At 48.9% G+C, this 26308-nt stretch overlaps 1 protein-coding gene across 4 annotated transcripts in view; it reads right to left on the bottom strand.

Moving 5' to 3' along the window:
- Nucleotides 1–26308, bottom strand: part of BIRC6 (baculoviral IAP repeat containing 6) — a 2208279-nt gene that overhangs the window by 484664 nt on the left and 1697307 nt on the right. For all 4 annotated transcript variants that reach the window (XM_078648748.1, XM_078648749.1, XM_078648751.1 and 1 more), the window contains one exon: nt 13403–13534. In XM_078648748.1, coding sequence (XP_078504874.1) covers nt 13403–13534 — 132 coding nt within the window. The remainder of the gene's footprint in view (nt 1–13402; nt 13535–26308) is intronic.

Below are 26308 nucleotides of genomic sequence, written 5' to 3'. Positions count from 1 at the left end.
GTCGCGTGCAGCCCAGGGACCGGCAGGTGTGGAGCTGGACGCAGCGCTTGCGGCGTCGCCCGAACCCCCGGCCGCGTCGCGTGAGCATCGGGGGGAGTCGGAAGAGCGAGGACGCCTCTTCGACTTCTTTTTTGAGTGCCTCGACTTACCAGAAGACTTGGAACCCAACGAGTGTTGTTGACTCGTCGAGCGGTGATGATCGCGGCTCCGTGACCTGTCCCTCGACTTCCTCATCGAGCGGCGCGGAGCCGACTGCCAGAGCTCGTGTCGCTTACGGGACCGCTCCCGTCTAGCCTTCGAGGTCAAGGCCCGGCAGTCGGGGCACGACTTGTCACCGTGGTCGGCCCGAGACAAAAAAGGAACCGGACGGTGGGGGTCGGTCACCGACATCAAGCGGTGACAGTCCTCGCAAGGTTTAAAACCAGGCATCCCTACCGGCACCGCAGGTCGAAGGTCGAAGGTCGACTCGAAAAGTTATCAAAAGTGATCCAAAAAGTTAGTCAAAAAATGACTAAGAGTAATGCTCTTTCTGGATCTGCGCTTGCTGGCGCGGAAAAAAGAACGGACGTCAGCGCGCGAGGGCGGCGTCTAAGTACTCCGACTACGTCATCCAGGCGATCACGACGCCGACGACGGACGCGGAGCCGCAGACGACGCCTAGCGACGTGCAGGGGTACTGCTGACGAGAACTTCACGGATCCAGTCTGACGTCTGCGGATATTCTAAGGTAAGGAATCTAACACCAACGTGTTTCTTTCAGATAGTTGGGCTAGAAGATATATTGAGAGAAGTATAGGCTGAGAAATAGGGTAGTGCATTGGAAATGCTAAATTAGAAGAAAGTGATAAATATATAGATCCATAAGTGCACAGACAGTATATAAATGTATAAAGGAGGTAAGTATATGTAGATTAAAGATAGTGATAAAGGGACATGATGAGAAATAAGGTATTGCATTCGATATGCTTTTTCAGGAGAAAAGTAACAAACACACAGATCCAAGTACATGGAAGGTACATAGATGAACAATGGAAGCAAGGACATATAGTCCAAAGATACACCAGATAAACTCCGGTTTTCAAGTCTTATTGTACTTTAATTAATTTAATTTTTTAAACAACATAATTATTCCACATGTTTATACAAAGCAATACACAAAGATCGGTACATATCTATAGCAAAAATATATGCTTATATACAGAGGGATATGCTGTAAATTTGTTTACGTGTGGTGCTTATGTGGGGAAGAGCCAATTCTTGAGTAGTTTTCTGAAGATAAGGTGGACTGTCTGTGGATCTTATGTTGTGGGGTAAAGAGTTCCAAAGTTTGGCTGCTTAAACAGAGAAGGATGTGCCACCCATGGTTTTCTTCTTGTATCTTGGGATTTTGAAGCGAGATGTCCCTTTAGAGCGGAGGTTCCTTTGTTGAATGTGTTTGGTGATTTTATTCCTGATGAAGAGCGGTCCCATTCCATGTATTGCTTTGTAGGTGATACAAAGCATCTTGAACGTGGATCTTCTGGCAACCGGTAACCAATGCAGAGGCTTTCAAGGCAGGTGAGCTGTGGTCTCGCGGTTTGATATGCAAGAGTAGCCTGGCAGCTGATTTCTGAATCCGTTGTAGTCTTTTCATGGTTGTTAAAGGTGATCCGTGGTAGAGGCTATTGCCGTAATCGAGTTTGGGCAGAACAAGGGAGATGGTAGCTTGGAGCTTGTGTGGAAATCCTAAATGAGGGAAAATCCGTAGCAGCATTTTTATAGTGACAAAGTTTGATCTTACTAGTATGTCCACTTGGGCATTCATCGATAGCTTGGAGTCCAGGGTCATTCCAAGGTTTCTTACTTCCTTCGATACTTTAGGCGGTGATCCCAGTTCATCAGGCCATGCGGCAAGTGGGTCATAATCTTTTCAATCGCCACATGTGAGTATTTCCGTTTTGGAAGCATTCAATTTGAGATGGCTCCAAGTCATCCACGGCTCTGAGACAATTGAAATTCGGGAAATTACAATGTCTTCGGGGCCTTCCAGGTGAAGGAGTATTTGATTGTCATCTGCTTAGTTATAGCACGTGAGGTGAAATTGATTGATGTTGAAAAGCATGGATGAGATGTTAGAGCCTTGAGGGACCCCTGCTTTTGTTGAGTATAGTTTGGATGAGAAAGGTGGGGTATGGATGACATTAGTTCTGTTTCGAAGGTAGGACGCCCTTCTATGCCGGCTTCATAGAGTCTTTGTTTCAGAGTGTCATGGTCAACCGTGTCAAAGGCAGCCGAGAGGTCCAAGAGGAGTAGCGCAGCAACCCCGTTGCGGTCTACTGCATTTTTCAGGTCATCCTAGATGGCAAGGAGGGCAGATTCAGTGCCTCTTCCCAGACTGAATCCTGTTTGGAAGTCTGAAAAGTATGTTATTCTCCTCAATGAATTGTGACAGCTGGGCGAATGCTGCTCTTTCTAACAGTTTGCTCAGGAAAGTCCCATTTGTAATGGGTCTGTAGTTGTCAGTGTTCAGCAGGTCCAAGTTTGTTTTCTTCAGTAAAAGGCGTATGTGTGACTTTATGAGTTGTTCTGGAAATATTCCAGTAGTTAAGGAATCATTGATTATTCTTCTTACTGGAGTGGCAGCAGAGGTTGTTAAAAGAATTGTCTCGAAAGTTTGTGGTGGACATGGGTCAGAAGGGCTGCCGGCAGGCCTGCTTGCTTTGACCAGGTCGATAAATTCAGCATGTGAGATGTGTTGGAAGGAACGGAGGGGCTGGGTTAGAGTATTCTTGGACTGTTTTGAATAAGTGTCAGTGCTGGTGCTTTATTTCTGTTTTAAGTATTTAAGTATGGTAATGTGTTTATGAGAAGAGTATATGTTGTGTGTAGGAGGGAATGAAGTAGAGGTAAGAGTGTTTGTCTTAGACTGGTTTGTTGCAAGAGTTAAAAAGTGTGGTACCGTGCAGTGTATGTGTTGTGCGTCAGTGTTATAATGGTAGAAGGAAACCGCGTGTTAGTTAGATAAATGATGGAAGTCTGATTATATGTTTGTTAGTGATATAAAGTGGTCTGCTAGGAATAATTAGAGCAGGGAGAGTGTGTCTGGATGGGATGTAGTTATGTATGGTGTTGAAGTTCAAGTTACTTAACTTCGGCCGCAAATTCCTTAACATAGAATTATCCCCAGGCATGAGACTGGATCCGGAAAACGTTTTGCCACAGCATACCTGCGCGGAGGGGGGGGGGGGGAATGCATCACGCGACTCCGCCCAGGCGTTGTTCGGGTACGTGACCTAAGCGAGGTCAGATAAGTCCCACCCCGGCGCGCCTACGTCAGTTTTCTTCGGAGAACTTTTGTGCGCCACAACGCGGCGCCAGCAGGCAAAACTGTGAACATAGGAACAGTGCAAAAGAGCAGAAAAAGTGGAAAAAGGAATGGAGAGGAACAACACCATAAAGAGCAGTGCCAGGCACTGCAGTACCCAAAGGCAGGGAAAAGAATAAAGAACAGAGCCCGGCCCAGAACAGCAACCCTGCTAGTACGGAGATAGCCCCCCTTGGAGACAATGCACATATGTAAAAATGTCATGATAACATGTATCAGGACTACAACCCCAACCAAAACCAATGAAGAAGATGCAGTCCGGGACAAACCAGGAAACCAGGTACGGAAACCAGGAACAGCAAAACTCCAAGACAGCCCCATCACAGAGTGTGACAACCCTCATAAGGAACAAAGGGCAGAGGCACAGCCAAAAGACCCCAACCTAGAGGATAGCAGAGGGCCCAGAACCCTAGTAATAAAGGGGAGGGAGGGGGAGGCGGGGTGGAAGGTAGGCCCCAACCTGGAGCAACCAGAGCATAAGGGCACCAAAGTACCTACAAACCTATCCTCCAATATACCAAAAGGGGAGGAAAGGGAACAAATAAACAGGGCAAACATCCTGTCAGAAAGAGGGAAAAAATGTACTCGTAGAAAACACAGCCACCCACAGGGAGGCGATTGTAGAAGACCAAGCCAAAAGTCCTTGCAGAACGGGGAGGAGGGGAGGAAGGGCGGGCCGTGAAGGAATCAGCAGCTAGAATCGTCTCTACTAGATACATCGTTACCGAAGGTAAGTAACTTGTACATCTGATAGAGACTACTAGCCGCAGATTCCTTAACGTAGAATAGATACCCTAGCCATACTCAGAGGGGACGAGGGTCTGCAAGAGGACCCCACCCGCCTGGACATAACAGAAAGTCCCACGGGAGACGGTTCAAACAGACAGCATGAAGAGCCCCGTCCCCCCAGGCAAGGGGAACCCCTACACTTAGAGGAGCACCGACCCCATAGGGGATGTGAGAAGACAAGAAAGGAGGTAGTCCGTCCTCACTCAGCAGAGGAAAAGAGGGCAAGGCGAAAGGAGGCCAAAGCACCCCAAGCCCATACAAGTCAACAGAACCTCCACCCAAGGCCAAGACAATAAGAGGAGCACCGAGGGTGAAGAGCAACCTAGAGACTCCAAGGAGAAGCTGAAGAGCAAAGGCAAGCCCCCCCACCGGGAACACACCCAGTGAAGAGGGCAGCCGAGCCTATCACAGCCAGAAGGCAATAGACCAGACAGAACGGCGCCGTCAGCAATAAGCAGGCGGAAGCAGACAGAGAAGCCCGAGGTCACCCACAAAGAACCATCCAATGCTCCGCAGGGACAGACTGCGCCCGAAAGGGGGACAAGAACTCAAGAACCATCTCATCCCTAGGGAGGATAGGTAGAACTGAATGCAGGGCCCACTGGAAGAAGCGGACAAGGCAAGGATGACTGTCCCACTAAAGCACCAAGAAGGCACAATGGTGCATAAAGACAGTAGGTCGGCACCGGCAAGCACAGCCAGATGCTGAAAGCACCACGGAAGGATGCACTCAGGGCAAGCCAGACATCAGCCGAAGACAGAAAGCAAGAAGGAGAAGAAGGGTCCGGACACGCTCCAGGGAGGAGTCCGCAAACACAGCCCAAAAAGAAGTGGAACCAGACAGAGCCAAGACACCAGGCCGCAGACAGCAGGCCAGACCAGGCGAACAGCGCAGTGACCCCGGAGAAGGACACCCCGGGGCGCAACACAAGTCATTCCAAGCCATCAGCAAGAGGATTGCATCTGCAACATACCGTAACGCCATGGAGAACAGAGGCCCGAAGGTGACCACAGCTCCCCAGCACATGACAGAGCTATACAACAGCTACCACTGCCCCACATAGGGCATGTTACGTCCCAAGACATGGGAACCTCTTAGGAAAAACGTCTGAACATTCTCCGGGAACACACTGTCCCGAAGCCAGGCATGGCGATGAAGTGCAACCAAAGAAGTCATGGCACGACCAAGCACCTCCGAGATGTCCAGAGCGGAGCGAAGAATAAACGCCGCCAGCTCCCAGCCATTCAACACATGGTGCTTCAAATCAACACAGGCACCCTCCTGAGAGGCGGCAGACATAAGGGACTCCGCCGAGTCCCACAAGCAAGAAGTTGCCCTAGCCAAAACACACAGCGTGTTAAGCGCCCGCAGAGCCGCACTGGTTGAGGCGAATATATTGCACCCCCAGGAGTCCAGCCAGCCAGCCAGCCTGTCACGGGGGAGACAACAGCGGCGGCAGAGAAGGAAAGGCATTCTGCAAAAGAGGACCTTTGGTAGAGGGGTGGAGGGAAAGACACACCGGATCACGTGGCGCCGAATGGTGGCGGTGCAGGTGGTGTTGGGGCACTGTTGTACCCTATGGCTGGGCGGCCCCAAGTCCCAAAAAGAGAAGAATGGCGTGAACCGTCGAAGGGAAGCAGCTGCTCCCTACCACCAGAGCCCTGAAGGAGAACCTCCAGAAGATGATCCACGGGGAAATGGGCAGATGGATCACCCATGCGCAAAATTCCTACAGCCATGGAAACAGCGCGAGCGAGGGCCGCACCCGTGTCCGTAGGGCCCCTCAATGGGGAAAGCAGCTCCTCAGTAGGCGATGGCTGCAAGCTAAGGCGGCCATCCCCCAAGCCCACTGGAGGAAGGAAGGGCAAGGTCTGGAAAGGAGGAAGAGGGACCGAGTGGGGGACCTGCGGCGCCTCCGGCTAAGATCCTGGCCTTAAACGACGTCGGAGGAAAAAGCCACGACATGTCGGCCCGTCTCCGGCGAGAATGACACCAGCAAGCGTCGAACCTCTGGAGAAGAGGTGTCCGAGGACGAGGCAACAATCTGACATCGGCCTGGTGCCGTAGAGTCCACAATCTGAGTCAGGACATCGTTGTCAGACGCCAGGGGAGACGCCGGAACGACCTCCGCCACAGCGCTCGGTGCAGGACGCAGAAGCTGCGAGGGAAGGGCGCCGGAAAGGCGTCGACCCGACCTCCGACGAGGCAGCTGCCTGTGTGGAGGGGCAAGAGGGACCCGGGGAAGAGCGTGGGGTCCCCCGCCAACCTCAGCCCGTGACTGGACGAGAATGGCCCTCCGCCAGCCCCTGTGACGCCACCAGGGCCAACAGCCGCCAGCAGTGAAGCGGCATCACCTCGGACGAGGCCTCCGCCTGTCCAGAGGGTAGAGTGGGACTCGGGGGTGCGATCGGAGGCCAGACGACCTCCCAGGACACCACAGGGACTCCCGCTGGAGTTTGCGGCTAAGCAGAGGTGCCGTGGGCCAAAGGAGGGACACCCGAAGGGCCGCACCCCAACGGCAGCACATCCTCCGAGCCTGGATACGAACCAGTCGGCACCGGAGCCGCCGGCAACGCCGCGGAGGGCCCCACACACTGCAAGGGATCCGCTGACGTCCCAGGAGGGGAAGAAGGAGGAGGAGAAGCCAGCGAGGCCTGCAAAGCCGCAGCATATGTCTCCATCTGGGCTCTAGTCGCCCCCACACCGGGAAACGGCGGATAGGGGAATGACACGCGGGTCTGCATCTCCCACGGAGAGCCCGCGCCCCCAACAGGCCGAGAACCAGCCCTCGGGGACAAACTGCGACACTTACCGACAAGTGAGCGAAGCTCTTGCGGTCTGGGATAAGGACGATGGCGAAGACGGAGGCGACTGTTCAGAAAACTATCCGCAGGGACCGGGTGTGGTGACGCTGCCGACCTGGACATGCGAGCTGAGAAAAATGTCATCCTGGGCTCCCGCCGGGACATAGGTTTCATCTGCTGGCACGCCTCGCAATCAGTGGAGTCGTGGTGTTCCCTGAAACACCACATGCAGATGGGGTGAGGATCCGTCGCCGACATCTGGCGTGCACAAGAAGAGCATGTCTTCAAGCCCGAAGGCATTCGCACACAGTTCCCACACACAACACAATAAGCGACAGGGAAAGGCCTGAACAGGCCCGGAGCACGATACGGATCCGCGTTGCACGCGGAAAAGGAAAAAACTGACATAGGCGCGCCGGGGTGGGACTTACATGACCTCGCTGACATCACGTACGCGGACAACGCCTGGGCGAAGTCGCATGATGCCATCCCCCCGTCGCGCAGGGATGCTGTGGCAAAAAGTTTTCTGGATCCAGTTTCACGCCTGGGGATAATTCTATGTTAAGGAATCTGCGGCTAGTAGTCTCTATCAGATAGGCGTTGTGTTAGTGATGAGTGGATTGGTTAGTGGTATAGGACAGAGTTGTGTACTATTTGTAGGTGATGGTGGAAATGTGTGGTAGCTGGCATAGAAGGGTGTATAGGTGTGGTTTGTATGGTTTTGCAGTGGGTGCTGAGACATTGAATTGTGCATAGGGTTGTGTGTGGTGTACATTTGGTGTGAGTGTGTTCCTCTGTTTGTGGATAGTGTAGGGTGGGTATTACTAAATGGGAAAATGGGCGGCATTTCTGGCCCTAGTCCCGACTAGGCTCAAACAGGCAACTGCCCTTGTCCTCTTTGCCCTTAGCCTCGACACCCGGGCTGAGACGCCCTAAGCCTTGGCCTTTTATAGCCCTATTAATCAGGTGAGCACTTCAGCCGATGGGAACCCTAGCCCTAACACTAGCCAATCACAACACCAGCCCTAAGTGCATCTCCGTGGGTCTTTATGAAGCTGGGGTTAGCCAGTTCTCAGATCCAGAGATACTACAGAGAGATGAGATCAATTTGGTACAGAGACATTTGGCAGTTCCTCAAGCTTTGCCTACTTTCGAGTGTTAATCAATCAATATATTCTTTATTCGATAAAAAAAAATTAAATCATGAAAGTGAAACACAATCTGACTCATTTCATAAATATGAACATCGGATAAATTACAACTAGGTTAGCTTTAAAACACCATAAAGATAACAGGCTACAAAATAGCTTTCTGTGGGAATGGCTAAGAACTGAAGGAACAGTAATGCAGGTCTCACTTGGTTAAATTTCATTGGCTTCAGCAGTGTGCGTCAATTTAAAAAGCAGATAATTATATTTCGGGCAAATAATGACTGTGCAGGTTATCATTAATGGAAACATTATCACCATCACACAATGGCAACCTAGAGTCCTTAAAGCAACCATGATAGAAGGGCAGTAGCCGTGGGAATAAATGAAACCTAAAATATGTAAGCAATCGTCGCTGGTGGCGGGGCATTTCCAATGTAAGATATGGCTCCAAGCTACTTACAGTTTTCACTAAAATTGCATGACGTGCTAAAAGCTTATTCAGTGCCAATGCCTCTTGATCTACTACCATCTTATCTCTGAACGTTTCTTTGACCCATCTTTTGTCAGTTTGGACAATACCACTTGGATCTATATAGAGTTCAGGTCACCCTAAACATTTGATAGTGGAGGAGACATAGGTCAGCAAAGGAATTAAACTTTCGAGTGTCATTCTGAGGTCGGATTGTGATACATTGAAGATTTAATAAAAATCTACCCTGTAATGTTGTGAGCTTCAATTTGGGATAAAGTAGAAACAGGTTTTCTAGAGTAGTTATCAAAGATTGTCTGATGCTGGATAGCAATACAGCTATCCCCAGACATTTACTGCCCTGGGGATTCCCGAACTGAAAATCTTTAATGTACTGATGTTACAACTAAAGCTAGAGTTAAATATCTGTTATTAAGCATTATGAAAGTATACACACTGTGAAACAAAGTGTTAAGGCAGTAGAACTAAACCATTTAGCTTTATTAAACTCAGGAGTAAAGTCTTAGCTATTGTTTATGAGGAACACACAGTTTAATTTTATCTCATGCATCTAGGACTCAACACATTGCATTTCCTATTTGCATTTGTCACATGCGGTTCGTGGTTTACAAACCTTATTACCTGCTCGTATGATAATGCCTCAGCACTTATACATTTTATGTATTTTTACACATTTCATAGAGCTTTAAAAAACTGTTCCTTATTCCTTTATTTCAAAGCCGAACATTAATCAATATAAATTGGCAAAGCTTCTGATACAACTTCTTTCAGAATCAATTTGTATTTTTGTAATTAACTTTATTCACTCTGCCTTTAAGATTATAAAATGCTATGCAGAAGGTAATTGTATGTCAGAGAAGTACAGATAAGATAAAAAAAAATTGCTAGTGTTTTTCAACGTTTTAACTTGCTTCATGTGGTTAATTTGTATGAACATTATAGGCTTTTATGGCTAATTCTTAGCCTAATAACGTTTTTCGATTGACTTTCAGTAAGGGACATTAATAACAAATTAAACAATGGAATTAAAGGGAGGATGTTAATTGTGTACAAAAGTGGAAGGAGCTCTAAACGTTAATGACTATGTCAGTAGAGAAACTATTTGAATTACCTGCAATGGTAGAGGATCAACATTCCTGCCCACAGAGGCATTTCATTTCAGGTTTACACATGTATGTCAATGGAGACTGAAAAGATGAGAGTGAACTTTCTGGGAAGCTTATGTCTAAATATGTTGAGGGCTCAAGGCCCCTTCCCTCTCACTCAGTATCCACTGTTCTCTTCTTTATGATGCACAAGCCAAAATGACAAACATGTCAAGTGCGTATTAGTCTACTAGGCTTCTTTGCCTCAAATACACTGAATGAAATGAAAGATTTAAAAGCAGAAGGGGAGGTCCTTTTACTAACTGTTCTACCATCACACCTTCCCAAGGTAAAGAGCAGCCCTGAGGAAGCCCTATTCAGGGCGAAACATGTTTGCTGCACTCTGGGTGTACTATTCATATGTGGTCCAAGAATCCATTAAAGGATAGTGCCTAACAGCTTTTAAAGAGTCCGGATTGATTCATCTACTGTGCATTTGTGCACCTTGAAATGTTTATGTTGCCTCTCTGTGCTTTTTCTTGTGTATTGCAACTGTATGGTCTGTGGACAGGGGACCAGTGAGGTGGGCAACTCTGACCGAGAAGGGAGTTTGAGATTTATGTATAACTAAGTGGTGCGGCTTTTGAGTATTCCTTTATGCCTTTGCTCTTGCTGGTTATGCCTTCCCAAGGTGTCTACTTCACTACAGAAAATATTACCCTTATCACCTTTGAAAAATGGGTTCTAGTAACTCAGTGCTATAGTAATGAAGGCTGTACGAGTGGCAAAGATATTTTGTCTTAAGAGCTTTAGCATAAATGGACAAAACGTGCAGACACACAAACACTGCCTACACTTACCCGGGTGCTAACAGAGTACCGGGGACATGTACAAAATCAGACCAACTAGGCAACATCGCCTACGCAGAATAAAGCAAAAAGTGCGTGCCTCAAGAGTTATGGTAGCCCTGCCATGAGGTGGGAGACCGCCGAATCTGCGTGGCTATCAAAAAGGTCCACAACATTGAAAGGCAGATCCCTAAGTGGATCCTGCATATTGTCCGGGAAACTACTGTTGCACAGCCAAGCATGGTGGCGCAAATCCACCAACCGAGCAAGAGCTCGTCCCACCGAGTCAATGGCGTCAAGAGACGAGCGGAGGGTGAATTGTGCCATTCCCCTGCCATCATGCAGAAGGCGGATTAATTTAACCCGTGGGCCTTCCAGAAGTGAAGGCAGAAGAGCCTCGACCAAGTCCCAAAGGGAAGAGGAGGCTTGTGCGAACACGCAAGCTGTATTCAAGGCGCGGATGCCAGCACTGGCAGAGGAGAAAAGCTGGCGACCACATTCGTCTAACCATCTAGACTCACTGGTGGGAGGCAACAGAGGCAGGGCGGAGGAAGACTAAGTCGAAGGCTGCCTGAACAACTAGGCCCTGAGCCCTAGGATGAAGGGACAAACAGAGCGGATCATTTGGGGCAGGACAATGTCGACAAACTATGGCCTGATCAACAAGGTCACCCGAGGAAGGCCTTACCCATGTGCCCAGCATGATGTCAAACAAGGATGCCCCATGGGGCAGCAAAGGCTCCACTTCAACCGGCTCCATATGGAGAAGATCCAACAAAGGATCAGAAGGCAGAGGAACCACAGGGGGCTGCAAACAAAGAATAGCAGCTGTCCTGTGAATAGCCTGTGCATCGGCAGCACTAGCTTCAGTTGCCATCTGGGGAGGTGACAATAACCCATCTGTAGGGGAGGGCTGGAGACTAACCGGTCGACTAGACAGCAACAGTGGAGGAGCCAGAGGCAGATCCGGAGTCCACGCCACACAAGGTACCTGCACCATGGGCCGAAACAGCCGCAGATCAGTGGAGTCCAGAAGAGCGTCCGCGTGTGGCATAAGAGGAGGCGTAGGTGCTGGCACCTGCGTCGACCGAAGCCGCGTGGAAGTCGCATGGACGTCCGAGGAGTCGGGACTATCAACCTCCCGAAATAGAGGAGACGTGGGCATTGCCACCGACGTTGGTACAGGCGTCGATGGTCTTCGAGCCGGAGTCGTCTGGACGACCACCAATGGGGACTCGGGCTGGGCGCCGTCAGACGTCGACCCCACTGCAACATGTGAGGAACAGCGCATCAAGTTCGGCGCCGCCTCAGACGTCGAAGCAGTGAGCCACCGAGAGCTATGTGGAGACTGACGGGGTGGGCTAGACAGATGACTGGGAGGACCCACTGGGCCGTGTCCTGTCGGCGTCGAATCAGCTGCGGAATCGAAGTCGATGCACACAGCCGGAGCCTAAGTTGAATCCGCTGGCATAGACCCTACATGAGTGCCTTCCACCTCTATGGGACCCGAAGGTGCACCAGAGAGAGGGGGTGACCCAAAATAAGAGCGGAGTGCTTCAGAACAAGCCTCCATTTGGGCTTGTGCCGCTTCGGCACCTGGAAAGGGGGGGTACGGAGGAGACGAGCGCCTGACGCCCGTCCCCAGCAGGGAGCGAGAAAAGCATGCGCCAGCATCACGGGTAGGGAAGGAGGATCTCCAGGACTTACCTTTGTGTTTATCCTCCGAGCGACATCAGCGGGAGTGGACTTGATCCTGAGAGGGAGAGCGGCGACGCAAAGAAGTAGGTCCGGACAGCCGTGCAGCCAAAAATTTCATCCGACGCTCCCGTAAGGCCTTTGGTTTCATCCACTGACAATCGTGGCACTCTTTGGAGTCGTGGTGCACCCTGAGGCACCACATACAGATGGCGTGAGGGTCCGTCACCGACATCTGACGGGTACAGGTCTCACACGCCTTAAAGCCCGAAGGCATTGCACACTGTTCCGGGACGCAAAAGGAGTCGAAAAGACACGAAAAACAAGTGAAGGAACAGCTGGTTTTCCAGGATCCGCGTTGGATCGCGGAAAAGAAGAAACTGACATCAGCATGCAGGGAGGGGCATATATGGATCCGCTGACGTCACGTCCGTGACGACATCAGGGAGGAGCCGCCCCCGGCGCTTAGAGGTGCTGTGCGGAAAGTTTTCCGGATCCAGTCTGACGCCTGGGGTATTCTAAGTTAAAGAATCTGCGACTAGACGTCTCTATCAGATAGTATTAGCATACTAGATTATTTCAACTGAAGTCTACTCCATGATACACATTCACTTAATTGTGTTATGAAAGGTACAATATTTCATTGAGATGCTTTACCATTATACCTTTAGTTAAAAGTGTGCATTATTCACAAACTATTCATCAACCAAAGTACAATTAAATGACTACCAACCCACTTCCAGGACCTGGACCATGAGGATATTCTAAAGGTGCGAAATCTGTGGTTAGAAGTATCCATAACAATCTCTATTTAATAAAATAGAACATACTGGCTGATAAAAATGCTGTTACTTCAGTAAAAAAAGGCCCTTCAACCCGCGATGATGGTTGGGTAGATTTCATACTTTACTTTTGCACAGCACAGGCCATTGCGTTTGTGATGTTGGCACACTACATATGTTTAACTCTAGGAGACCAGGACATGTTTAAATACATTAAAGCTGCATATTTCTACCTCCTACTTTGAACCAGACATTAAAATAATTTCATTTGACCGAAAAAGAGATACATATTGTCAAGTTGCTGCATGTAGACATCTTGCTGGTTACAAGGAACAGGCAAAAGTAATAAACTAGCCAAACTCATGAATTGCAGTAAAGTAAGAGGAAACCTACCCGATGCTACAACAACACAATAATTGTCCTCAAATCCATTTTCTGCTTTAACCTTTTCCTTCTCCTCATGGTTTTTCTTTTCTTTGTCATCCTTCTGCTCGTTTATTAGTTTTGCTGTTATACTTGGAGTATCTATGGAAAAGAAATAGAACAGTCACTTATCTAATTCCCCTGTAACTTTCAGTCAATGTAAACAAACAGTAAAGGACCAACACATCGGATTTCCATAGTTCAATTACATTTATACATATACAAGCTTTGCAAAAAGAAGTGATGACTAGGGGTAGCTATTCGGGAAACCGTACAACTGTTTGACAGTTATTCATATGCTATAAGATCAATGTTTTGCCATCCACATGCTACATCTCCGATATGAACCGCCTATTCACAAGAAAAGAACAAGTGTAAGCACAGACACTCACTCCTTATAAATCAGCCACCCACATACCCCTATTCTCCATTAATCCCCTTTGGGATCTATAATTATATTCACACCTATATTATGCTGGACTGACTCCATGAGGAGTATGTTAAGGATAAAACAGCTCCCAGGGTTATGAAATTGCAGGATCAGTTTTCCTTACTTCTTAAAAAGTAGTATTGCACAGTTTTTCCATCAAATATACTACTGTAGTTTAGATTTCTCCATAGAATAAAAAGTAAAATAAAAATCTATAGCATATTTGGCAAACATTTCTTGTGTAAACTGCTTTCAATATCAAAATATGTGTAATAAAAAAAATGTGTTCAGAGGATTGAATACATCTGGAGAAGTATTCTACATTTTATGAATGACAGACTCTCATGATGGAGAACCAAAGCTTTAGGCAACAGGGGGATTCAGAGTACAAGAATCCAACTTCTCTTTATGGAATTACATCTTCCCCCAAAAAAGATGCAGAACACTACTGTAATCAACAAAATCTGGTTCCCAAGAAAAAAAACACCTTTAACAAGCGTTGACAATTAACCATCTTGGATGTGTACTATGGCTACGGGAGTTTGCAGTGGTTGGTGGAAAACTTCATCTGCCAGTGTTCCAAGCACATAAGATAAATAGGTTACTAGTAACACTAGCTCTCCATCATTGATATCTTTCATACCTTCATATGCTAATTTTGAATACCCTCCAGCCCTAGAACGTCACGAGTAACAGCCAAGACACAGTAATACTCCTATCTGTAGCCCAAAACACAATAAAACTCGACATAAGACATGCAATATAATCATTGTGCAGAGCACAAGCTGTTACTTTCGCTCGAGTTGCTGCATGCATACAAATGGTAAGTCCCAGAATGGTGCCCAACTAAGTGCTCTAATACCCTTAAAGCCTATTCTGAGAGCAAGTTGCTGCATCCACCTACATCTCCCATCCCATTTGCACTCCACCAGCTCCCGTAACCTCAACTGTCTTTTCCTCACATCATCTGTAAACTACATTACGAACAGCAGCAAGATAGGAGATGGAGAGTGGATCAATTGCCTGAACAGAGCAAGGGACAACAAATATAGAATTTAGTAAAGTGATTAGCTTACATATAATTCCTACACTTTGGTCCTTAAAATTCTGTGAACATAAGTGTCAAGTGGAAATAATCATATAGCAAATCATAGATTAAAACTGCTTCACTAAAGTTGGTGGTAACCTTGATCGAGAAACAAGATAGTACCATAGGAGGCTAATTTACAAATACATATAGTAGCTTTTTTGAATGCCTGATGGAGACAAAATGTTCTGGTGGCAATAGGTCTCAAGTATGTCTCCAGAATATAGGCGGTACTGCATTGGGCTTGTGAAGTTTCGGTAGTCCCTCTTCCAGGCGAGAGCCTCCAAAAAAAGATTCAATTTTGTGGAATAAAAGATTTTTGCACTGTCCACATTAAACCATAAAGCTTTTTCTTAAACATGCACACCTTGAAACACTCTTTCAGTATCAGAGGAAGATTTCAAAAACAAAAGATTTAGGGGGGCGTGGCCTGCAGCCAAGGAAGATGGCCGCACACTAGGAGAGCTGCGTTAGCAGTTTGCAGCAAAACACCCATAAGCACAAGTTACTACTTGTGTAACGATATATCTGTAAGAGACATTAGTTAGTATTAGATTCCTTACCTTAGAATATCCCCAGGCGTCAGACTGGATCCGGAAATCTTTGCGTAGCAGTACCCTTGCGCGTCGGTAGGCGTCGTCTGCGGCTCCGCGTCCGTCGTCGTGGGCGCCGTGATGACGTCGTCGGAGTACTTAGACGCCGCCTCCGCGTGCTGACGTTAGTTCTTAGACACAGCTTTTCCGCGCCAGAAACGCAGAGCCATGTAAAAAACCAACACTGGTGCCATTGAAACTAGGGCCCTGAAAGGGGGTAACCCTAACCCTAGATATCGGTTCGCAGAACGGGGAGGATGGGTGGGTCGGTAAGCAATCTAATACTAACTAATGTCTCTTACAGATATATCATTACACAAGTAGTAACTTGTGCATCTGAAAGAGACACATTAGTATTAGATTCCTTACCTTAGAATAGATACCCCAGCAATACCAACCCCGGTGGTGGGTCTGCGAACAAATAATCACACCAGAAAGTCCTGGAGGATGGAACTGTAGGAGAGTGGGGTCTGCAATCCTATGGTCACCCCAGATTTTTGCTTTTTGCTTCACTGGTTTACGACTTTCCCTGGCTGTGGGCCTGCTAATCAGACCCACAGCCTAGCTGTTCTCTCTCTAAATTGACAACCATGTACTTTAGTTGCATTTAACAATTGGTACTGGGCCCCCTTATCAGTCCCTGTACAGTATACCTTAGGCATCCAGGGCATAGGTGTACCCAGGGCCTACCAGGGGCTGAAGCATGTATTATGCCACCCCTGGCTGGCCATCTAAAATTGACACAACTGGCTGCACGACAGCTGGGGCAAGGTGGTGTAATCATCCTTTGCTATAGATATAGTATACCTATATCTAACCCTAAAATGGACACATATCCTCCTATCAGTCACTCCTATGGCAGGCTTTAACAATCCTGAAGGCAGAGTGCTTGGAATTATGTAAGATGGTGCTCTGGCATGAGCTGAGCCCGTTTGCAGCTTGCGGAACCAAGTCCTAATAGCTGTTCCATGATAACGCTATACCATATACTCTTAAGTGCATTATCAACCTCGCGGTTAAATGCTAACTCTGGTATAACATTATCAAAACATGTCGAGTAAGGTGTCATACGATTTGGAATACTACCCCTTCGCCAATTCTGGCGACGGGGGTAGCATTCCACCCTTCTAGAGGGACATGACATGTATGTAACTGTGAACCCCGGTTAAAGTTAACTCGACCCTCAGCATCACAAAACGGATGCTGCCACCACAGACACAAGTCTGACTTCCTGCTGCTGGGAGTCCTTCCAGCGAGGATGGCTTGGACAAAGGGTTTCCTGCCTTGGGAGGTGCTAGCACCACCCCAGACAGGGTTTTGTGTATTGGGGAGGATAGGCCTGAAAGGAATGAGACATGCCTGGGGCACACAAGGTGCCCTGTGCATACACCGGTTCAAACCAGTTGCTGGGGCATCCCTGCCCCAGCTCTGGCGGGAAACCGGACAAAGGATAGGGGGTGTAGCCACCCCCCTTCCTGGTCCCACCCAGGGGAGGGACCTAGTCAGTAGTGCAGCCCCCTTTAGGAGAATAAAGGTAGGAGCTGGTCCCATTCCAAATTAGATTATCCTGAACTATTCAACATGAAGAAACTCTGGCCTTCGACGTTCTGCTCCACAGAAGACTGAAGAATCTCCCTTGTGGGCAAGGAGTGTCCACCCTGCAACTGCAGGCACCATCAAGCGTCCAGCGGCTTCACTTTGTCGTCTTCCCTCGAGGATCCAGACTTCAGAGCCCGACGAGACCCGGATTCCCAGACCTCTCCGACCTCAACTCACATCTACAGCCAAGCTGAGACCCGTGGGTGCGACGAGACACGTGGGACCGGCCATCTTGAACGAACCTGCACTTCGCTTCCAGCACGACTCCCGAGGTAAACTCGACCAAGTGCTTTGGGGATTGAGAAGCCCCAGCCCCGAGCAGCCCCTGCACCGAAGATCAGCCCTCCAGCATCCACGAGATCTGCGTGGGGCCCTTCTGCTTGTTTGCTGCTCGACGCGTTGTCTGGTCACTTGCCGGCTGGCTAGTGGCCTCCTAGACGACGAATCTTTGAATCTTTGCTGCTGGTCTGGTTGCTGCAGACTGGCCCTTCCAAAAGAGGGGCACCCCGGACTCTCCTAGTCCGCACCAGACGTCTTTTCCCTTCACCGCGTGGGTTGCCTTTGCCAAGGCCTGTTGACTCCAATCCCGGATCCAACACCGCCGACAGCGAGAGCCTGCGTGGGACAGCTCGTGCCTCCATCCTGGTCGTCGAAGACACCTCCTGGTCCACGTGGCTGCAGAGTCAAGCGTCCACTCTTCACCTGATCGCGAAGACAACACCTGGTTCCTTCCTGGTTCCACACCGGTCACTGGCTAGTGACTTTGAACACTGTACCCTCTGCTTTCAGGTCCTCTTCTTCACCGATCCACCCTTGGATCTCACCGGACATCTTCCTCCTGGTCGCCTGCAGCATCTTTTCTTTCAGGCTCCACTGACTTCAATGCGAGAACCCGACACACTTTGGCACCTATGCACCCGCAGCCCGTGGGGGAGGTAACGAGAGCATTTCGGTGCTCAAGGGTAGTCTAACTGTCCTAGTGTCCAGTTCCACAGTCGTTGTTGTCCTAACTAGTCAGGATTGTCCGTACTAACCTTTAACTTGAACTGTACTGTCCATAGACGTTGTTAAGCATCTCGCGTGTGAGTTCACACTCTGCACACGCGTTCCGTGGGCCTCCTATTACTTACCTGAAGTTAGTGTAGCGTGGTCCCATCGATCCTACAGCCTCTGGACAGCTCCATTCCTTTTATCGACTCTCACATTCCACTTACTTAGTATATGGTTTGTCGTGCCCCTAGGGCACCATTGTAATTTTGTGCAACTTGTAGTATTTTTCGTAAGAGATTGTCATGTGCTTAGCCCTCTGACCTCAAAGAGTTCAGAGGTGTTGTTATTAATAAATATACTGTTTATTTTCATAACAACCTGTGTGGTGTCCTTTCATCTGGTATTCAAGGGGTTATATTGTGGTAAAACAGCTGGCTTCACATGCCAAAAGAGTTTAGCCTAAGACTGCTTTGTCCATGCTACCATTAGGATAGCTGGTCTATAAGGTTGACTTACAACCAATCACCATAAGGGTTGTTTGGACTGATACAAGGTGATCACTAGAACTAGTGAGCATCATATATCAGGCCAACTTCTCACAGGAACGGCCAAAGAAGCCATCCCTCCGGACTTGGCTGTCCAGGCAGTAGTGTCTTGCAAATGTGTGCAGCGATGCCCACGTAGCTGCCTGACAGATGTCTTGTAAGGGCACCCCTCGGCCCAGGGCAGTTGTAGTCGCCGTGGCTCGGGTGGAATGAGCCCGTAATCCAACAGGGGGCACCTTTCTAGCCAAGGAGTAGCATGCCTGGATACACAAGATGATCAACCGGGAGATGGTCTGCTTGTGCACCGCTTTCCCCTTCTTAGCGCCCACGTAACCAACAAAGAGTTGGTCATCCACCCGGAAATGGCGTGTGCGGTCCAAGTAAAATGAGAGCGCACGTTTTGGGTCCAGACGGTGGAGCCGCTCTTCCTCTTTAGAGGGATGCGGTGGCGGGAAGAAGGTTGGCATGGTGATAGACTGCCCGATGTGGAAGGCCGTGACAACCTTGGGCAGGAAAGAAGGCTTGGTACGCAACACCACTTTGTCCGGATGGACAGAAAGGAAAGGTGGAGTACAAGAAAGGGCCTGGAGCTCACTCACTCTCCTGGCAGAGGTGATGGCAACCAGGAAAGCAGTCTTCAAAGTAAGAAGGCGAAGAGGACAGTTGTGAAGTGGCTCAAAGGGAGCGCACATCAGAAACGTAAGAACCAGGTTCAAGTCCCACTGAGGCATCACAAACGGAACAGGAGGGAATGTGTGAGTGATGCCCTTCAGAAATCTATTTACAATAGGGGACTTGAACAAAGAAGGTTGATCAGGCAGCCTTAGAAAGGCTGAAAGGGCAGAAAGGTAGCCCTTGATAGTGCCCAGAGCAGAGCCCTGCTGGGCAAGAGAAAGAAGGAAGAGAAGAACCTCAGAAAGAGGGGCAGCAAGAGGATCCACAGCCTTTGCTGTGCACCATGCCACAAATCTGTTCCACCTGCAGGCGTATACCGACTTTGTGGAGGGACGCCTGGCTGCCAGAATGACGTTACAGACTTCAGGAGGCAAGTCAAATGGCCTCAACTGTCGCCGCTCAATCTCCAAGCATGGAGGTGGAGACTGGACAGGTTCGGGTGGAGGACCGTCCCCTGCTGCTGCGACAGAAGGTCCTCCTGAAGAGGCAGACGAACCGGGGGATCGAATGACATACTGAGTAGCTCTGGATACCAGTACCTTCGAGCCCAGTCCGGAGCCACAAGGATGACTTGGGCCCGGTCGCGCTTGATCTTCTTCAGCACTCTGGGCAGAAGTGGTATAGGCGGAAAGGCTTACAGTAGACCGCAGCTCCACTCGCGACGAAAAGCGTCTCCGAGCGAGTGCCGCCTTGGAAATTCCAACGCGCAGAACTGATGACATTGCGCGTTCTCTTCAGTGGCGAATAGATCTAACCAAGGCTCTCCCCATTGCTGAAAGAGACCTTGTGCCACGTCCGAGTTCAGACGCCATTCGTGATCGATCATGCACCGACAGCTGAGCTCGTACGCCCTGGCGTTCAGAGAACCTGTCAGGTGTTGAGCCACCAGGGTCACGCCCTGGCGTTCCAGCCATTGCCAGAGGCGCAGAGCCTCCTGGCAAAGGGTCCACGACCCCACCCCGCCCTGTTTGTTGCAGTACCACATGGCGGTGGTGTTGTCCGTGAGCACCTGCACTACACTCCCCCGGACAGAGGGGAGGAATGCTTTCAGTGCTAGACGAATCGCCCGTAACTCAAACAGGTTGATGTGGAGCCGGGCCTCCGCCGGAGACCAGAGGCCTCTGATCGCCGCCTCTCCCATGTGGCCTCCCCAGCCCTGGAGGGACGCATCCGTCACAACTACGTGCTCCGGTTGGGGAAGGGAGAGGGATCTGCCGCTGACCCAATCGCGGTCCGTGAGCCACCACTGCAGCTGTCTCGCAGTGCCCTCCGAGATCAGGACGTGGTCGGATAGGTTGCCCTGATGCTGGGCCCACTGAAACTTCAGGTCCCACTGCAGAGCCCGCATCCGCCACCTGGCGTGATGCACCAGCAGGATGCAGGAGGCCATCAGCCCCAGAAGCCGCAGCGTCAACCTGACCGAGACCCGGGATAACGGCTGAAAGATGGGAATCACACGATCAACTGGGCCAAATCATTGATTTACCCTCTTTCGGGCCTTCCCTCAGGGATTCCGACGAGGTGTCCTGCCTTGTTCGCGATTGATGGGTTCAAATACTTGGGGGTTTACATCACCAGAGATAGGGCGGAGTTCTTCGCCAAAAATCTCGAGCCCCACTTGGCACGACTGGGATCGGATGTTAATCACTGGAGGTCACTGCCTCTCTCCCTTATGGGACGTGCTGTGTTATTCAAGATACTGGCACTGCCGCGACTGCTATATATCCTACAAAACACACCATACCCGGTCCCTGGCGGGGTGTTCAGGCACATATCCCAGACACTGCGGACGCGGCTTTGGGAAGGTGGTAACCCGAGGATAGCATTGCGGAAGCTCACAAGGGGAGTGTATGATGGGGGGCTGGCCCTCCCAGATGTCCAACTGTATTACTGGGCTGCCCAGCTGCAGGTGGTCAACGACTGGGTGTACGCGGCAGGTTCTGAACCAGCTTATAGAGTAGATAGGTACCACTTTTATGCACACGAGGACAGCGCAGGGATCTACCTTCGCACACAGGGGCCGTGCTTCAGTGCTGGAGGGAGGTCAATAAATTCCTTGGGTGGGCGGGCTCCCGGATGGGTAGGACCCCATTCTGGCTTGGAGATCAGCTAATAGAGGTGACAAGATTAACCGGCTTCAAGGGATGGAAACTAACTGGTATTGAATACCAGGGCGATGTATTGAAACGGAATGCAACTAGATCCTTTGATTATCTTAAAAAAGAGTACCAACTACACGACTCTCAACACTATCACTACTTGCACCTTACACATGCCCTGCGCTCTCACATACACACCGACACCTCGATCCCGGAATACTCCCCTATGGAAAACAGGCTTCTCCTGGATCCCATTCTGGAGAAACCCACGTCCACTGAATATATGATCAAATCTCGCATTCTTTATCTCTGCGGGGAATCACAACGCGGTCGTTATCACAACGGAGTTGTTATTCCGCATACCATTACTCCGCAAGTCGTAACGAGACTTGCGGAGGGGGGTGCGCTGGAAGTTGGAATAGTATAATTTACTATTCCAACTACAGTCTGTGCGGTTTTTAGGGAAGGTGTTGGATTTTAAAAACAACACCTCCCCCCCCCCCCTCCACAAGTCGTTACGATTTGCGGAGTAATGGTATGCGGAATCACAACGCGGTTGTGATAACGACAGCGTTAGGATTCCCCCCGGAGATAAAGTTTCATTGTTACCGTTGTTTACCACATCCACTATCTACCGCAAGCTCATAAATAACATGCCTGACCCATTGGTGTCCCTGCGGGAGAGATGGGAGGGGGACGTCGGGGTCCTGAAAGACGAGGATTGGCAGGACCCCAGCAAAGCCCTTGCGAAATCGCAATTCGAACTAGGTTCTGCCATGTACAATTAAAAATCATGCACCGGGTGTATTATCCTCGAACACACCTGTTCTCCTGGGGAAAGAGCCTATCCCCCCTATGTGTGAGGGGATGCCAGCGGGAAGGCACATTTTACCATATCCTATGGGAATGTCCGGAGACAGTGCCCTTCTGGACCAAAGTAACACACACAATGGCAACAGTAGTGGGATCGCCGGTGCCGGTGGAGCCCAGGTGGCTATTACTAATGATCAAAGGAGCCACGGACTGGTCCAGATATAATGATATGGTTGGCAATGGCAGCCGGGGTGGCGAAATGCAACATAGCCAGTTTCTGGGGGGACCAATGGCTGCGGGACCTAGACTGGTGTCAAAGAGCAGAGGAAACCATCTACAAGTCCAGGGGCTGTGCCAAGAAATGGAAGAAACTATGGGGGCCTTGGCAGAAATACCGAGCCACACAGGGTGGGGTTGGGCATGGGGTATAAGTGTAATAAGTCCAATGGATCGCCTTTTTTGCCTCCGATTGTATGATGAAATGTTGTTCTCCTTCATGCCATATGAACACTGCGGTATATTGAATTAGATCATGAGCAAAGTTAATAAAAATACATAAAAAAAGATTTACATGTATCTATTTATTGAGATAAAAATCAGGAACATCTTGAGACAAAAATGTTTGATGAATCTTCACAACCTTCATTTTTCATTGACATTTTGTAAAGCTCCTCAATAAAAGTATCCTGCAGGTTAAATTTCTAACAAGCCTAAAGGTTAGCTACTAATAAAAGAACTTTTGTATTGGTCTAAATTGACACCAGAAAAGGTAATTGGCTGAAAGATCGAGGACCACATTTAAATCTGCAACTGCATGACGTTTTCTGCTATTGAAAAATCTGAAGGAAGTCTTCAAAACTTCCTTTAACCATTGTTAAGTATCTACTGTCCACAAAGCTTCATGTCTTAAATTTACAATTGCCATCCAGTGATGTGTAGCTAAACTAATACTCGGCTGCAACTTTTTCCCTGGGCTGTTTTGTCGCTCTTTTTTGTTTTTTAAAACACATTTTATTTGTCAAAACATCACATATGACGTAGAGCTCTGTGACCCAGAAGCTTCTGCCGCATCAATATACATCAATTGAATTTGATGATTTCCATGTATTTTCAGGAGAAAATAAAGAGCAATACAAACAAAATCTGAACCCTAAAACTGTAACACCCCTAACCCATCCCCCCGCACAGTGTCAACCATTCCAGAGCAACACATCATTTCGCTGACTGCAGTTGAACAATTGTAACATATCAGTACCTGGGAGGAAGCTGTTCTGCCGAACATCCATAGGAAAGGAGATAAAAAGAACAAAGGAGAAAAGGAAAATAATAACAAGTGGGGAGGTCATTCAGGGTCTTGGTGATGGTCCACCTGTGGCGGCTCAAGCTCCAGGCCACAGCAGTCTGCCCAGTGGTTTCAGATATTGAAATGCTTTCGGGGCATCCCTTGGCCACAAAGACCCATACAGAAATCCAGACCATTTTTCCAGGCAGAGACAGAAGGTGCTACAGCGGGTTTTGAGCTCTTTTGAGCAAAATTATTTTTGTGTTTTGTTAACAGACTTGATGCACAATACCATGGCCAACTGTTACTCGCTGAGACAAAATAAATGTGTTTGCTTTTTATAATACAAAGTGTTAGGGGCCTGGTCAGCTAAGAGAGAGTAGGACAGAAACAGTTCAGCTCCCAATAAAACTATAAAGGTACTCTTCAGTGACTCACATTTTAGTTCACTCTAGTGCAAAGGACGAAAAGGTACACCACCAATGTAAGCAAAAAAGCAATCCCTGCCAGGAACAGAAGACACTTTCTAATTAGTGAAACCAGTCTTTATAACAATTTAAGAAAGAAGATTCCAAACATTTATAAAGGAGTCAACTGCCATTATCTGGGCAGAGGAGGGTGGGGTGCGAGCCCTGGGCAATTAAAGGTTTGTTTTGAAACTCTCATGAAGAGTTTATCTCTCAATTTTCTTCACTTTGGGACAGAGGTCTTAAACTGTGAGGCGTGCCCCCCTGAGGGGCCGTGGCTGCATTTCTGGTGGGGGGGGGGGGGGAAATTGGCTCACCAAGTACTTGTAAATGAAGATGGCCTGGAAGCACAACTTGGAACGTTTCCAAGCGGTCTTCATTGACATGCAGTCCTTGAATTGTTAATTTTCTTTTATTAAGACACACATGGGGACCTCATAATTTGAAATACTGTATTTCCATCAGATTAGCTGAACTTGCATCTATTTTTTTTTCCCAAAGATATGTTTATTGGTTTAACAAGAAACATGCGACAGTCCCGCACATCTTCCCACGCAGGGGGGAGCAATCATAGTAAAGCCATAATACAATAGGTTGGGACTGGCCAAGAAACCTATCTAAACAAGGACCCCTGGCTCTCAAAGCAGCTCCCTAAAGGTTTCAGCTTATAACAAGAATGGGGTTTGCAATGCATCCTTCTATACGAAGAAGGTAAGTATCAATAGCTCGTGGCGTCCAAACTCTAGTCTTCAGTTAGAATGTCCTGCGCTTCTCCGGCAGAAGGCGACATCCGCCTCAATCTGAAACGCGAGTCAGAGTGCCACCCTGTGTGATGCTTCCTACTGGCATTGTCGTAAAAGAACAAGAAAGAAGAAGACCAAAAAGGCAAAGACCAAAAAAACAAACCCCCCCTTCCCAAACCCCCCTCCCTCCCCAGTGGTGGCGGCAATGTGTAGGTCTGAGAATCAAACTCGTAAGACCCCGTGGACTCAAAGCTGGAAGAGGTGTAAAGCCCCAACACTAGAAGGGCAAACTGCAGATGGGAGGCCTCTTGAAAGGAAAGATACCATGGGTCCCCATCGGAACTCAAAATTCTTAAAGTCATCCCTAAAAATATCAGCCATACGTTCTAGACTCAACAGTTTCCATAAGCGGGAATGCCTTAAGGAGATGGCCGGAGCCTCTCTCCTCTTCCATGCTGCTGCCAAGGTGATCTTGGCCGCCCCAATACTGAGCCACATAATCTTTTTGTCCGCTTTGGTCTGATGTTCCAGTGCCGGGTCTCGTAATCCCAAAAGTGTAGTAGCCATAGAAGTGGGGATGGGGTAACCCAGCATCTCCTTAATGTGAGCTAAAATCTCCTCCCAGAAGGGGCGTATGTTGGGGCAGTCCCACCAGATATGCTGAAAGTCCCCTAAGAACCTGCACTTCCTCCAACACCGATCGGAGGTACCGGGAAAAATCTGTCAAAGTTTGGCCGGGTGTAGGTACCAGTCCATCACGACCTTCATGTGGGCCTCTCTAAGCTCTAAGGAGTGGTTACATTTTGAAATGTCTGACCATAGGTGCGACCACTCCTCGTCGGTGATATCTTGCTGAAGAATCCCCTCCCACATAGACATGTATCTTGGCCGGGGTGTGACTGTCGTGGAAAGCAAGAACCTGTATAGAAATGAGATAACTCCCTTCATTGAAGAGGTCTTAGTGAGAAAAGCCTTGAATGTCGTGAGGGGGCGTGTAGCCGAATCCCGCACCTGGGGAGTGAGTCCCCAGTGAAGTAGTTGTGCATGGTGGTACCTCTCTGTATCTCCCACCCCATAGTCCCGCGTACAGTTCTCGAAAGAGAGTGGGTCAGAATTATGGAACAGATGTGTTAACGCAAGGCATCCTCCCTCTCTCCATGCAGTAAAGGGGCCCTCCCATAGTGCTGGGGGAAAAGCAGGGTTAAAGTGGAGTGGTGTAAATGGGGAGGGGAAGGTAGTCCACCTGTCGTCCTTAGACACAGAGTCCCATACTCTCAAAGTTGTGCGGGTGGGCGTGCTGATATACACATTTCTAGGTCTGTCACATTTGGGCTTCCAGACCAGATCCCAAATGGTCCTCCCTGCAACACTACGATCCATATGCAGCCAATGTTTCTCCGACTCTAGCTGCGTCCACTCCACTAAGACCCGAAGTTGTGCTGCCTTATAGTATAGGTGGATGTGCGGGAGCCCCACGACCCCCCTCCTTCCTCGGGCGACGGAGAATAGAAAAAGCACGCCCGCCCTCCTTGCCAAATAAAGCGAATAATCAT

The sequence above is a fragment of the Lissotriton helveticus genome, chromosome 6 (assembly GCF_964261635.1).
Source record: "Lissotriton helveticus chromosome 6, aLisHel1.1, whole genome shotgun sequence".
Classification (NCBI taxonomy): domain Eukaryota; kingdom Metazoa; phylum Chordata; class Amphibia; order Caudata; family Salamandridae; genus Lissotriton; species Lissotriton helveticus.
This window is presented reverse-complemented; position numbering and strand designations above follow the sequence as displayed.